At 41.1% G+C, this 14,039-nt stretch overlaps 1 protein-coding gene across 11 annotated transcripts in view; it reads left to right on the forward strand.

The window, feature by feature from the left end:
* Nucleotides 1-976: 976 nt before the first annotated feature.
* LOC110507330 (DISP complex protein LRCH3) overlaps nt 977-14,039 on the forward strand; it is an 87,980-nt gene continuing 74,917 nt past the window's right edge. For all 11 annotated transcript variants that reach the window (XM_036965678.2, XM_090224189.1, XM_090224191.1 and 8 more), the window contains exon 1: nt 977-1,258. In XM_036965678.2, the coding sequence (XP_036821573.1) occupies nt 1,015-1,258 (244 nt within the window). In that variant the 5' untranslated portion in view covers nt 977-1,014. The remainder of the gene's footprint in view (nt 1,259-14,039) is intronic.

Here is a 14,039-nt window from a genome sequence, read left to right on the forward strand (position 1 = left end):
AGCAAGGGCACAGAGTGATGAAATTTTGGCTAACATACTCAGGGATGATTCTAGCCCACCTACGAAATATCTCAGACACCACTGGCCTGATTTTGACTAAACGATGTTGACTAAACGTCTTGTCATAGAGATCCATCATTTACAAAATTACACTGAGTGGCCCAACGGGGGCTCTGCATCATTCGTGGGGGACAACATGTTTACTGTTGCCTTGTTTTTTATTAACTTTGTAAACATTGTCTTATTGTGGTTATTCTCATTGATCATTTGAGCACTGACTGATACCTGTTGAGTGAACTCTGTATTGTTGCAATACAATTAATTAGTGCTGTGGTGGGATAGTGGACAGTTCAGTGGAGGATGTTTTTATGTTTTGTTTGTTTGTTTTGCTCTTGAATGTGATTTGACCTTGTTACCTTTTGGATTATAAAAGTTTCAACCAATCTAGCTGTTTTCATTAGTGGTTAGGCAGACCAATGGTTGGTCAGATACACTTGCATTGTTGGGCTATAGTATCATTATAGGTCATGACCTAAGTACTATTGCTGGGGTTCTCAAACGTTTCCTTTCTGAGGCCCACTACTTAGTTAGATTTATATTATGGTTCTTCTGTTTCATCTCTGCTTTTTCAGGGACCCCTGTAAACAACTCCTTTGGGCCCCCTATTGAGAACCACTCAATAGACATATTTTTTAGGCTATGAAATGCCTAATGATAGCCTAGTGACAGTGACAAAGTTCAAAGTAACATTCACACAAGATGATTGTGAGAGTAAAATCCAAATCAGTCAGGAACGTCACACCAAGGGTAGATGATGTCATTCATATATCATTACTTTGAAAGTATGGATGGGATGGGGAGAGCTTACATTTGTATTATCACTGCGCATGGCCAATTCCCAAACTAGCCTCTCCCTCTACGACGCTTCAGTCTGCCCTCACATTCTGCGCTTGCGTATTATCAACCTAGCGGCTGCAGAGTAGGGAGAATCGGTGGGAGTTAGCTAGGTGTGTAATGGCGGCTTCGGTGTTGCTGTCTGCGGAGAACACCGGACCGACTTTTGCGGTCGGCAATTCTGGAGTGGTCGGGTCTCCCGGTAATGGAGTAGGGGCACCGGGTCCTGCGTCTTGGAATCGGTCTCTGGACAGGGCATTAGACGAAGCCTCGGCAACTGGTTGTCTCAACCTCAGCGGCAGGAAACTGAAGGAGTTCCCGAGGAGCGTCGCCAACCACGACCTCACAGACACAACTCGGGCCGGTGAGTGGGGATCGAGACTCGCGCAGTAGAATATATGGAAATGTTTATAATAAACCCGAACAGGCACTTCGACGATGGCTGTGGGTATCTAGCTAGCCAGCATAGGCTCGAAAATAGACTTGTTTTGACTTGGAGTAGCTACCAAGTCAGCCTGCTAGCTAACGTCACGACACTGTCCGGCCAACATTAGCAAGCTAGCTGACGTTAGCCAGCCAGCTAGCGAGGGTCCAGACGTCTCCAGACAGCGGAGTTGGTCAACACTGGTTTGAATGAGTTACATTTTCTGATGAACGATGTTGCTTGTTTTGGCTGCTAGCAAACTATTTAGCTAATTTAGTTAGCTTACTATTTGCTTTGGGAAGTTGGCAAAGTATCGCTCAACTAGCTAACGTATTAAGCATGTCGCTATGTAACAATGCTCCTGTTAATTTGGAGAGCTACTCAGCTAGCTAACGTTAGCGGTAACCTTAAGTTAGAGAACTGGCTAGCTAGACCATAACGTTAGTTATTTGACGATTGGCTAGTTACCTAAGTTATTTACTTGCCAGCCTAACTTTCGTCAGCTCATGTTTTCATATGGATGTAGTTATAACATGCTTATAACATGCTGACAATACATTCCCAGGCACACTCAAAACGTTATAATACGTGGCGCGAGAATTGACAGATTTTCACCCTCATGGAATGTGATATGACTCTTATCAAGAACCAGTTTAGTCACCATTACCTGTTTTTGCAGGTAACTCGTGGCACAGAAAATGAGGGAGGGAATGCGGTGAACTATTTGTTCTTGTTTGTGATACGATGTTCATCTTTGGCATGGTGCATTGCATCGTCCCTCGCAGCTCAAATGAGGTGGACAGTCATTTGAGGGACTGTGGCAGGCCTGGGGTTGGGCTTTGACACGATGTCGCACATTCCTGAACTCGCTCCAGGCTGTCACTAACGGCCACTAAACACACACGACATGTATAATTTGGATGGCTCATGCCATACCAGTATTTCTGGCAAATATCATTTTCCCCATTTCACGTTTTTTTCTCTGTCTCCTATGGGCATAATGAATGCAATAATTAGCCTCTTATGAGATTTTTTTTTCCTCCCCAGGACCCTTACACAGACCCCTACCCCACACACACTTGCAGGGGTTGACTCATAACCCGAAGTCCCCTCAATTATATCCATGGGCCAGGTGGCTTTAGGGTAATTAAAGTGGAACTGACATTATTTTATCAACTTAATCTTATTAAAATCGGTTCATATACACACCAAGAATAATGACACTTAAAAAAAATATATAAATATATATTTTCTGACAAGGGAGCACTTAGATATGGTCATTATCATGTTTTCATAAATTCTTACAATGTTTGGGAATTACCTATACTAAGACATTTGTGAAAATTCTATAGCAATATAGAGTGGGGAAACAGCCTTGCTTTTGGACAATGAATAGCCACTGCAGTAAATAAAACCTAATAAAAACATCTCTCTGGTCCAGCACCGTAGTCTACGCATTACCTGTGTACCATAGTAGGCTATAGTAGGCCTTTATGCAAACAAGCCATTTGCCACAGGCCTGGGATAATTCACTTCGATCTGGACTGTGTGTTTACAGGCAGTTGCAACAGCGTGACTTTAGATAATTAGAAATCATTCGCCAAAAGCTACAAAATACACCTGAATGGATTTCTGCAAATACCAGGGGAGTCCCTTACATTTGGCAACTTTACAGTCCTTTTGAACAAACAACCATGAAAAGGCAGGCTCTCTTCCTCAGTTACAGTGGGGCAAAAACGTATTTAGTCAGCCACCAATTGTGCACGTTCTCCCACGTAAAAAGATGAGAGGCCTGTAATTTTCATCATAGGTACACTTCAACTATGACAGACAAAATGAGAAAAAAAAATCCAGAAATCACATTGTAGGATTTTTTAATGAATTTATTTGCAAATTATGGTGGAAAATAGGTATTTGGTCACCTACAAACAAGCAAGATTTCTGGCTCTCACAGACCTGTAACTTCTTCTTTAAGAGGCTCCTCTGTCCTCCCCTCGTTACCTGTATTAATGGCACCTGTTTGAACTTGTTATCAGTATAAAATACATTTGTCCACAACCTCAAACAGTCACACTCCAAACTCCACTATGGCCAAGACCAAAGAGCTGTCAAAGGACACCAGAAACAAAATTGTAGACCTGCACCAGGCTGGGAAGACTGAATCTGCAATAGGTAAGCAGCTTGGTTTGAATAAATCAACTGTGGGAGCAAATATTAGGAAATGGAAGACATACAAGACCACTGATAATCTCCCATGATCTGGGGCTCCACGCAAGATCTCACCCTGTGGGGTAAAAATTATCACAAGAACGGTGAGCAAAAATCCCAGAACCACATGGGGGGACCTAGTGAATGACATGCAGAGAGCTGGGACCAAAGTAACCAAGCCTACCATCAGTAACACACTACGCCGCCAGGGACTCAAATCCTGCAGTGCCAGACGTGTCCCCCTGCTTAAGCTAGTACATGTCCAGGCCCATCTGAAGTTTGCTAGAGAGCATTTGGATGATCCAGAAGAAGATTGGGAGAATGTCATATGGTCAGTTGAAACCAAAAAATTACTTTTTGGTAAAAACTCAACTCGTCATGTTTGTAGGACAAAGAATGCTGAGTTGCATCCAAAGAACACCATACCTACTGTGAAGCATGGGGGTGGAAACATCATGCTTTGGGGCTGTTTTTCTGCAAAGGGACCAGAACGACTGATCCGTGTAAAGGAAAGAATGAATGGGGCCATGTATTGTGAGATTTTGAGTGAAAACCTCCTTCCATCAGCAAGGGCATTGAAGATGAAACGTGGCTGGGTCTTTCAGCATGACAATGATCCCAAACACACCGCCCTGGCAATGAAGGAGTGGCATCGTAAGAAGCATTTCAAGGTCCTGGAGTGGCCTAGCCAGTCTCCAGATCTCAACCCCATAGAAAATCTTTGGAGGGAGTTGAAAGTCAGTGTTGCCCAGCAACAGCCCCAAAACATCACTGCTCTGGAGGAGATTTGCATGGAGGAATGGGCCAAAATACCAGCAACAGTGTGTGAAAACCTTGTTAAGACTTACAGAAAACGTTTGACCTCTGTCATTGCCAACAAAGGGTATATAACAAAGTATTGAGAAACTTTTGTTATTGACCAAATACTTATTTTCCACCATAATTTGCAAATAAATAAATTAAAAATCCTCTACAATGTGATTTTCTGGATTTTTTTTCTCCCATTTTGTCTGTCATAGTTGAAGTGTACCTATGATGAAAATTACAGGCCTCATCTTTTTACGTGGGAGAACATGCACAATTGGTGGCTGACTAAATACTTTTTTGCCCCACAGTATGTACATCCACAAGATAAAAATGAATGCTAGCCAGAGCAAGGTGTGCTAAAATCTAACGAAGTAACATCAGATAAACCCTTTCAAACTTTTTCAGCTAGTTGTCCGTCAAAATTTCACTGATGAACGATGTGGAATTGTAGCCTACGTGTCCTTCTGCAGCTTGCCTGCTCCCAAGCCAGCTGGCTAAAGTTCTTGCTAGCTAGCTACTTCGACACATGAGAGAAACCTCACTCTGACCATTTTACTCGCCCTAGATGAGTTGGTTAGGCTGTTTGTCATGAACTCTCTCGATAACATGTAAACGATTACTTTTTTGCCTATGTTTACTGACATCGGTCATATTCAGTGGGTGTTGTGCATTTGTAAATTCATCAGTTATTCTGTGTTCTGGCACTCAGTGCTCTGAAATTGGAGTAGCGAGCTCGATAGCCAGAGTGAATTTGCAAACAAGATGCTAGCTAACTGGAAAAGTCTTTCAAGTTCTTCCTAGCTAACCAAATGACTCTTGCATCTCTAGCTGTGTATAGCCACAGAAAAACGATATCACTTGCCCACTCCTCCAATGACAAGACATCTTCCTAGTAGCTCCAGAACCAGTCAAAAGTTTGGATACACCTACTCATTCTTTATTTTTACTATTTCCAACATTATAGAATAATCGTGAAGACATCAAAACTTTGAAATAACACATGGAATCATGTAGTAACCAAAAAAGGGTTAAACATATCAAAATATATATTATATTTGAGATTCTTTAAAGTAGCCACCCTTTGCCTTGATGACAGCATTGTACACTCTTGGTATTATCTCAACCATCTTTGTGAATTAGTCACCTGGAATGAATTTCAATTAACAGGTGTGTCTTGTTTATTTGTGGAATTTCTTTCCTTAATGCTTTTGAGCCAATCAGTTGTGTTGTGACAAGGCAGGGGTGTTATACAGAAGATAGCCCTATTTGGTAAAAGACCAAGTCCACATTATAGCAAGATCAGTCCAAATAAGCAAAGAGAAACAAAAGTACATCATTACTTAAAGGCATAAAGGTCAGTCAATATGGAACATTTCAAGAGCTTTGAACGTTTCTTCAAGTGCAGTTGCAAAAACCATCAAGCACTATGATGAAGCTGGCTCTCATGAGGACCGCCACAGGAAAGGAAGACCTAGAGCCAAGTTAATTCGTTACCAGCCTCAGATGGGCTCTGTGTTCTTAGCTTGGTACATAAATAGATACGCTAGCCTATTAGACACATTATTACTGACTTGTGATAATTTCCCTTGCTAGTCAGATTTAATTTATATTCCCAGCCTTAATTACTTTCATCCGTTTTTATCCAAAATATTGAGTCAGTGAAACTCAAACTGTGAATCCCGAATGGAGGCAGTAAGCAATGTACCGGGCCAGCTTTGATTTAGTGTACGTCATGGAATGTTGAGTCAAATAGAACCTTCAGTACCAGTCAATAGTTTCGACACAGCTACTCATTCAAGGGTTTTTCTTTATTTTTACTATTTCCTACATTGTAGAATAATAGTGAAGACATCAAAACTATGAAATAACACATATGGAATCATGTAGTAACCAAAAGTGTTAAACATATCAAAATATATTTATTTGAGATTCTTCAAAGTAGCCACCCTTTGCCTTGATGACAGCTTTGCACACTCTTGGCGTTCTCTCAACCAGCTTCACCTGTAATTATTTTCCAACAATCTTGAAGGAGTTCCACATATGCTGAGCACTTGTTGGATGCTTTTCCATCACTCTGCTGTCTAACTCATCCCTAACCATCTCAATTGGGTTGAGGTTAGTGGATTGTGGAGGCAAGGTCATCTGATGCAGCACCATCACACTCCTTGGTTAAATAGCCCTTACACAGCCTGAAGGTGTGTTTTGGGTCATTATCCTGATGAAAAACAAATGATAGTCCCACAGCGCAAAGATGTGTATCGCTGCAGAATGCTGTGGTAGCCATGCTGTTTAAGTGTGCCTTGAATTCTAAATAAATCACTGACAGTGTCACCAGCGAAGCACCATTACTTCTCCATGCTTCACGATAGGAACCACACATGCGGAGATCATCCGTTAACCTACTCTGCTCTCACAAAGAAACAAAAATCTCAAATTTGGAGGACCGATATCCACCGTTCTAATTGCTCATGTTTCTTGGCCCAAGCAAGTCTCTTCTTCTTATTGGTGTCCTTTAGTAGTGGTTTCTTTGCAGCAATTCGACCATGAAGGCCTGATTCACCCAGTTTCTGAACAGTTGATGTTGAGATGTCTTACTTGGGCTCCCGAGTGCCGTCTAAGGCACTGCATCTCAGTGCAAGAGGCGATACTACAGTCCCTGGTTCGAATCCAGGCTGAATCACATCCGGTTGTGATTGGGAGTTCCATAGGGCGGTGCACAATTGGCCCGGGTTTGGCCGGGGTAGGCTGTCATTGTAAATAAGAATTTGATCTTAAACGACTTGCCTAGTTAAATAAAGGTTAAAAAATATATTTTTTGTTGGACTCAAACATTTATTTGGGCAGCAATCTGAGGTGCAGTTAACTCAAATAAACTTATCCTCTGCAGCACAGGTAACTCTGGGTCTTCCCTTCCTGTGGCGGCCATCATGATAGCCAGTTTCACCATAGGGCTTAATGGATTTTGCGACTGTGCTTGAAGAAACTTAAATTTCCCGGATTGATTGACCTTCGTCTTAAAATAATGCTGGACTTTCATTTCTCTTTGCTTATCTGAGCTGATCTTACCATAAAATTGACTTGGTCTTTTACCAAATAGGGTCATCTTCTTTATACCATTCCATTTGTGAAATATATTTCCTTCTTAATGCATTTGAGCCAATCAGTTGTGACATGGTAGAACTTTTAACAAGGCACACCTTTGAATTGAAATTAATTCCAGGTGACTACCTCATGAAGCTGGTTGAGAGAATGCCAAGAGCTGTCATCAAGGCAAAGGGTGGCGACTTTGAAGAATCTAAAATATAATTTGATTTGTTTCACACTTTTTTTTTAGTTGCTGCTTGATTCCATGTGTTATTTCATAGTTTTGATGTCTAAACTAATATTCTACAATGTAGAACATAGTACAAATTAAGCAACGCCCTGGAATGAGTAGGTGTCCATACTTTTGACTGGTACTGTATTTGTAAAACCTCTTTATAAAGTGTGTTTTGTAGCGTAAACTATGAATTTGATATTTTTGACTGATATTATGATTCTGTTTCATATATGCAAAGTAGTTAAAATGCTGTCAGTTCCACTTTTATAGCCAAAAGAGAAAACAATACCTTTTAAACAAACCAGAAATGTTTTGTTCTTGTGCAATTTATATCTATAGGCTTTTCTTAGGCTATATTTAACGTAAAAAAAATTATCTGGCATTAGTGCGTACATCTCTAAGCTTTAGGGCCTATAACCGTGCGCATGTTAAATAACCTACACACCAAATGCTTTGGGGAACAGCAGATAAAGTGAACATCGTCCACGTCGGAAAATAATCTGAGTTTAATTGAAAAACAGTAACGTTGCAAAATGGAGAGTTGAAAGTAAAGAGAAGGGAGGGACAGAAATTGTTTGGGAAAGTAGTAAAAGAGGATGATGCCAGTCCCAGCTATCTTACATGTGATGATTGTGAGGAGCTATACAAATTTGACAGTCACAAGACCGGGACTTCAAATAGGCCTATGGCAGTAGCCTGCTGTTCAGAGGTTAAATGGAGTCTGAAATCTGGACACGGACTGTAGGTCTATAACCTCTCACAGCCTTAATATTAACTCCTGTAGAATTAACCATTTATTGCAGTAAAATTATACACCAAATGTAGATAAGATTGGGACTTGGGAACAAGAGGTCGACCGATTATGATTTTTCAATACCGATACCGATTGGAGAACCCCAAAAAATCTGATTACCGGTTAATCGGACGATTTTATAAAACAAAAATCGGCCGATTTTTATACCATTTGTATTTCATATACCTTTGACTATTGGATGTTCTTATAGGCACTTTATTATTGCCAGTGTAACAGTATAGCTTCCATCCCTCTCCTCGCCCCTACCTGGGCTCGAACCAGGAACACATCGACAACAGCCACCCTCGAACCAGCTTTACCCATCGCTCCACAAAAGCTGCAGCCCTTGCAGAGCAAGGGGAACAACTACTCCAAGTAGTGACGTTTGAAACGCTATTAGCGCGCACCCCGCTAACTAGCTAGCCATTTCACACAGGTTACACCAGCCTAATCTCGGGAGTTGATAGGCTTGAAGTTATAAACAGCGCTGTGCTGGTGAAGAGCTGCTGGCAAAACACACGAAAGTGCTGTTTGAATGAATGCTTACGAGCCTGCTGCTGCCTACCATCTCTGTCAGACTGCTCTAACAAATATAAAATCATAAACTTAATTATAACATAATAACACACAGAAATACGAGCCTTTGGTCATTAATATGGTCCAATCTGGAAACTATATATTACGAAAACAAAATGTTTATTTCAGTGAAATACGGAACCGTTCGGTATTTTATATAACGGGTGGCATCCCTAAGTCTAAATATTGTTGTTACATTGTACAACCTTCAATGTTATGTCATAATTAAGTAAAATGGGAGCTTGGGAAGTTGAGTCTTAATTTGATCAAATTACACTTGTGTGAAACTCACTGTTTGCCAGCTATATATCTCATAACTATTAAGTTAATTATCTAAGATGTGCCAAATGCATTCTCTCCAGCTGGGTTTTGCTAATGTTTGCTCAGTGGCTAACGTGAGCTTGCAAGATCAAGCTTCCTGGTAACGGCAGCAGAGACATACCCCTCCTGGATTGAGATCGCTGCTGCCTAATATTTGTTTTGTGCGTGCTGCAAACTGTGTTTTGAGATACTTCATAACTTTGAGTTGGGTTGTCTGTCCTTGTAGTGAATGTTTGCATGCTCTCGTTAGCAATTGCCTAGCATCTGCTGAGAATACCTTAGTACTTCTTAGCATTTTGTTAGCATTCTGGTAAGGGATGTTTTTTGGCCTTTTATTTATTTGAAATTAAATTGCACCCCTTGTGTGCACTACCGGTAATACCGTAAATCCCAGGATGGCACAGGCACGGTATGAAGATATGGAAATCTGGTTAACACCCAACCAGTAGCGGTTATTTGCATAACCTTATTTCTATTACAGCATGTTGGATGACTCATTCCATTCACCCAGTTCAATGTAATAATGACAGGTTTAGGCTACTACATGATATTCAAATTTTCCCTATACCTATCATGAGGTTGCTACAACCAAGCATATGAAAAGTTTACAATGTAGGTGCACACAGGTCGAGAGAAATTTGAAATGACACATGGACAGACGGTGACATTCAATACCGTCTTGCACACACTTCCCTGCATCTAGCTGATATAGGGTGTAATCATTAGTCCAACAGTTGTAAATGAGAGTTTCTATTGGACAAATTCAGGTATGTTTATCCCTGTTTTGTTCTGTTTGCTTCTGTTTAAGAAACGTTTTTCAACAGGAACAGTGGAATGAATACACCCCTGATCACAAGCAAAGCATCTATGCACTCTCCTCCTCAACTCTTCGCTTGTGGACTTCAATGCACAACACATCAACTGTATGTGACCAGGCTCAAAACCCTTTCCAAGCCAAACCATATCATAACTTCAGCACACAGCCTACATCGTTGTAACCATATTAGCTAAAGTAATGTCTTAGTCAACATAGCTAATAGCACTAAAGTGTTAGTCAACCCATACAATCATGCTGTGACAGTGTAGTCAGTAAACAGTTACACTGGCATGCCCCGGTGGCAATAAATTAGGAAAACCAAAAGCTTACCTTGACTTGGAAGAGTTCCAGTGTTGTGTTGAATAGTCATATCCAACTAGCTAACATGGCATCCCCCTGTTTGAGCAGGGTGTTTCAGTAGGCTGAACTAGTTAGCTGTTTTTTTTTCTCACTTTCAATCCCTCTATTTCTCTCTTGCTTCTTCTTAATTTTGGAAGAAATTAATTAGTTCAAAACTGTTCAATGAGTGATCTCTTTTGAGTCAACTACTCACCACAATTTGCACACTGCAGTACTAGCTAGCTGTAGCTTATCCTTCAGTACTAGATCAATTCTCTTATTGTTTGATTGGGTGGACAAGATGTTAGTTCATGCTGCAAGAGCTCTGATAGGCTGGAGGACGTCCTCCGGAAGTTGTCATAATTACTGTGTAAGTCTGGAAGGGGGTGGGAACCATTAGCCTCCTAGGTTTCGTATTGAATTCAATGTACCCAGAGGAGGACAGAAGCTAGCTGTCCTCCGGCTACACCATGGTGCTACCCTACAGAGTGCTGTTGAGGCCACTGGTAGATCTTCTTTGCAAAATAGTGTTTTTCATTATTTGGTGGCTTGATTATATTTAGAATAGTTGTATCTTTTATTTAATGTTTTACAATACATAAAAAAAGAAAAAAATGATGGTCCTCCCCTTCCTCCACTGCACCCAACCCTAGTATGTTCTACATTTTGGGAGATGAAACATAAAAAAGGTATTGTTAGAAAGGTTTAGTTCAAGTCTACGATATGTCTTTTTGGTGTCAGAATGGCCTACCTGTTGGACCAAACCTAAAATGTAAATAGCTAGTTTAAATGGCTCGTTGTCAGAGAGGAAGAAGTCAGCTTTCGTCTTTGTTGTTGAGAGGCAGGAGGCGCTTGGTGTCTGCGAGTCGGAAGGTGCTCACAGCACAAAATGAGAGAAGGAGACAAGGCCAAAAAGACGGAACGCTTATAAAAATGCAGTAGAAGCATTTGGAACATGCCGCTAAAACATGCGTTCAAATGAATTTGATATATTGCCATCCCTAACTGTATAGAGAGAGCGAGACAGAGGGGGTATACATGTCCTTGTCTGACTAAGTCTGTAATGCTCTTGCCTGGGCGCTCCACTGATCAGTGTTGTCTGTGTGCACTGACTGAGGAATTGGAGCGTAGTCAATGCAGTGTGTATGTGCCCTGCCAGTTTGGCGATGCTTGGGGGCTACATCCAGACACAGTTCACACTGCCAGACCCTTACAAAGGAAAAGAGGAAAACGGAGATCGAGAGTGAGACCTGACTTGGTTAACTTGGCAGAGGCCTCTCTTGTTGTTCTCTCTCCCTCTGTTTTGTTCCGCCAGACCCATGTCTCTGTGGCCAGTCCACACCCGGTTATCTAAGGCAGGAGCTCACTGGAAGAAATTAAAGGGGAACTGCACCCACTCATTTGGTATAGTTTCTTTTGGCTTTCTCAAGAAATGCTGGCTGCCGTGACAAGCCAAACGTGAGTTGGCTTGGGGTTGTGATTTGTCAGTGTTTCTTTGGTGAATACTTGCCACCACCAAGACACACCCAGTATTCATATAAAGAGTAGGCTACCCTGTAAATTAGTCGTATTTAAAAAGGTTCTGCTCACTTCTGCAGCCATATAAAGAGTAGGCTACCCTGTAATTAGTCGTATTTAAAAAGGTTCTGCTCATTTCTGCAGCCATATAAAGAGTAGGCTACCCTGTAATTGGTCATATTTAAAAAGGTTCTGCTCATTTCTGCAGCCATATAAAGAGTAGGCTACCCTGTAATTGGTCATATTTAAAAAGGTTCTGCTCATTTCTGCAGCCATATAAAGAGTAGGCTACCCTGTAATTAGTCGTATTTAAAAAGGTTCTGCTCATTTCTGCAGCCATATAAAGAGTGGGCTACCCTGTAATTGGTCATATTTAAAAAGGTTCTGCTCATTTCTGCAGCCATATAAAGAGTAGGCTACCCTGTAATTGGTCATATTTAAAACGGTTCTGCTCATTTCTGCAGCCCTATAAAGAGTAGGCTACCCTGTAATTGGTCATATTTAAAAAGGTTCTGCTCATTTTTGCAGCCATATAAAGAGTAACAAAATTGCATGACAGGCTATATGTGCTCGGCCATGCGTTGAATGTTCTTTTTTTGTGAACAGTGATTGAGTTAGTTTAAATTATGACTATCCAATCTACTCTTCACATTATGAATAGTTGGCTGTCTTATGCAAGTCAGCATGGAATGCATTATTTTAAAGGTGCATTTTTCTGTTGAACATTTGCTTCCCCCAACTTGAACACACCACCTACGCATAGACTAATGATTTTGTTTGTTACTGGTCTTGTTTGTTGAGGAAAGGTAAATGTGGACAGTTATTCTAACATCTTCAAAGTACCCGGTAAGGACACACGTCATTGCATCCTCGACTTCCGTCTCCTATTAAGATTAATTACCATATTCTTAATGTCATTTCTGTCACTCTGAACACGCCCTGATCAGGTTATGCACCCAATGCATATGGGACCGGTCAATTTCTCAAATGTCCGCCGCTACATTTTCAGAATGGAAACTTCTGATGCCTAGTTACCTTGCCCCTATTCATATCTACAGTGCCTTGCGAAAGTATTCGGCCCCCTTGAACTTTGCGACCTTTTGCCACATTTCAGGCTTCAAACATAAAGATATAAAACTGTATTTTTTTGGGAAGAATCAACAAGTGGGACACAATCATGAAGCGGAACGACATTTATTGGATATTTCAAACTTTTTTAACAAATCAAAAACTGAAAAATTGGGCGTGCAAAATTATTCAGCCCCTTTACTTTCAGTGCAGCAAACTCTCTCCAGAAGTTCAGTGAGGATCTCTGAATGATCCAATGTTGACCTAAATGACTAATGATGATAAATACAATCCACCTGTGTGTAATCAAGTCTCCGTATAAATGCACCTGCACTGTGATAGTCTGAGGTCCGTTAAAAGCGCAGAGAGCATCATGAAGAACAAGGAACACACCAGGCAGGTCCGAGATACTGTTGTGAAGAAGTTTAAAGCCGGATTTGGATACAAAAAGATTTCCCAAGCTTTAAACATCCCAAGGAGCACTGTGCAAGCGATAATATTGAAATGGAAGGAGTATCAGACCACTGCAAATCTACCAAGACCTGGCCGTCCCTCTAAACTTTCAGCTCATACAAGGAGAAGACTGATCAGAGATGCAGCCAAGAGGCCCATGATCACTCTGGATGAACTGCAGAGATCTACAGCTGAGGTGGGAGACTCTGTCCATAGGACAACAATCAGTCGTATATTGCACAAATCTGGTCTTTATGGAAGAGTGGCAAGAAGAAAGCCATTTCTTAAAGATATCCATAAAAAGTGTAGTTTAAAGTTTGCCACAAGCCACCTGGGAGACACACCAAACATGTGGAAGAAGGTGCTCTGGTCAGATGAAACCAAAATTGGCAAATTTGGCAACAATGCAAAACGTTATGTTTGGCGTAAAAGCAACACAGCTCATCACCCTGAACACACCATCCCCACTGTCAAACATGGTGGTGGCAGCATCATGGTTTGG

Source organism: Oncorhynchus mykiss, chromosome 27 (assembly GCF_057628025.1).
Source record: "Oncorhynchus mykiss isolate SJ-2025 chromosome 27, ASM5762802v1, whole genome shotgun sequence".
Lineage (NCBI taxonomy): Eukaryota > Metazoa > Chordata > Actinopteri > Salmoniformes > Salmonidae > Oncorhynchus > Oncorhynchus mykiss.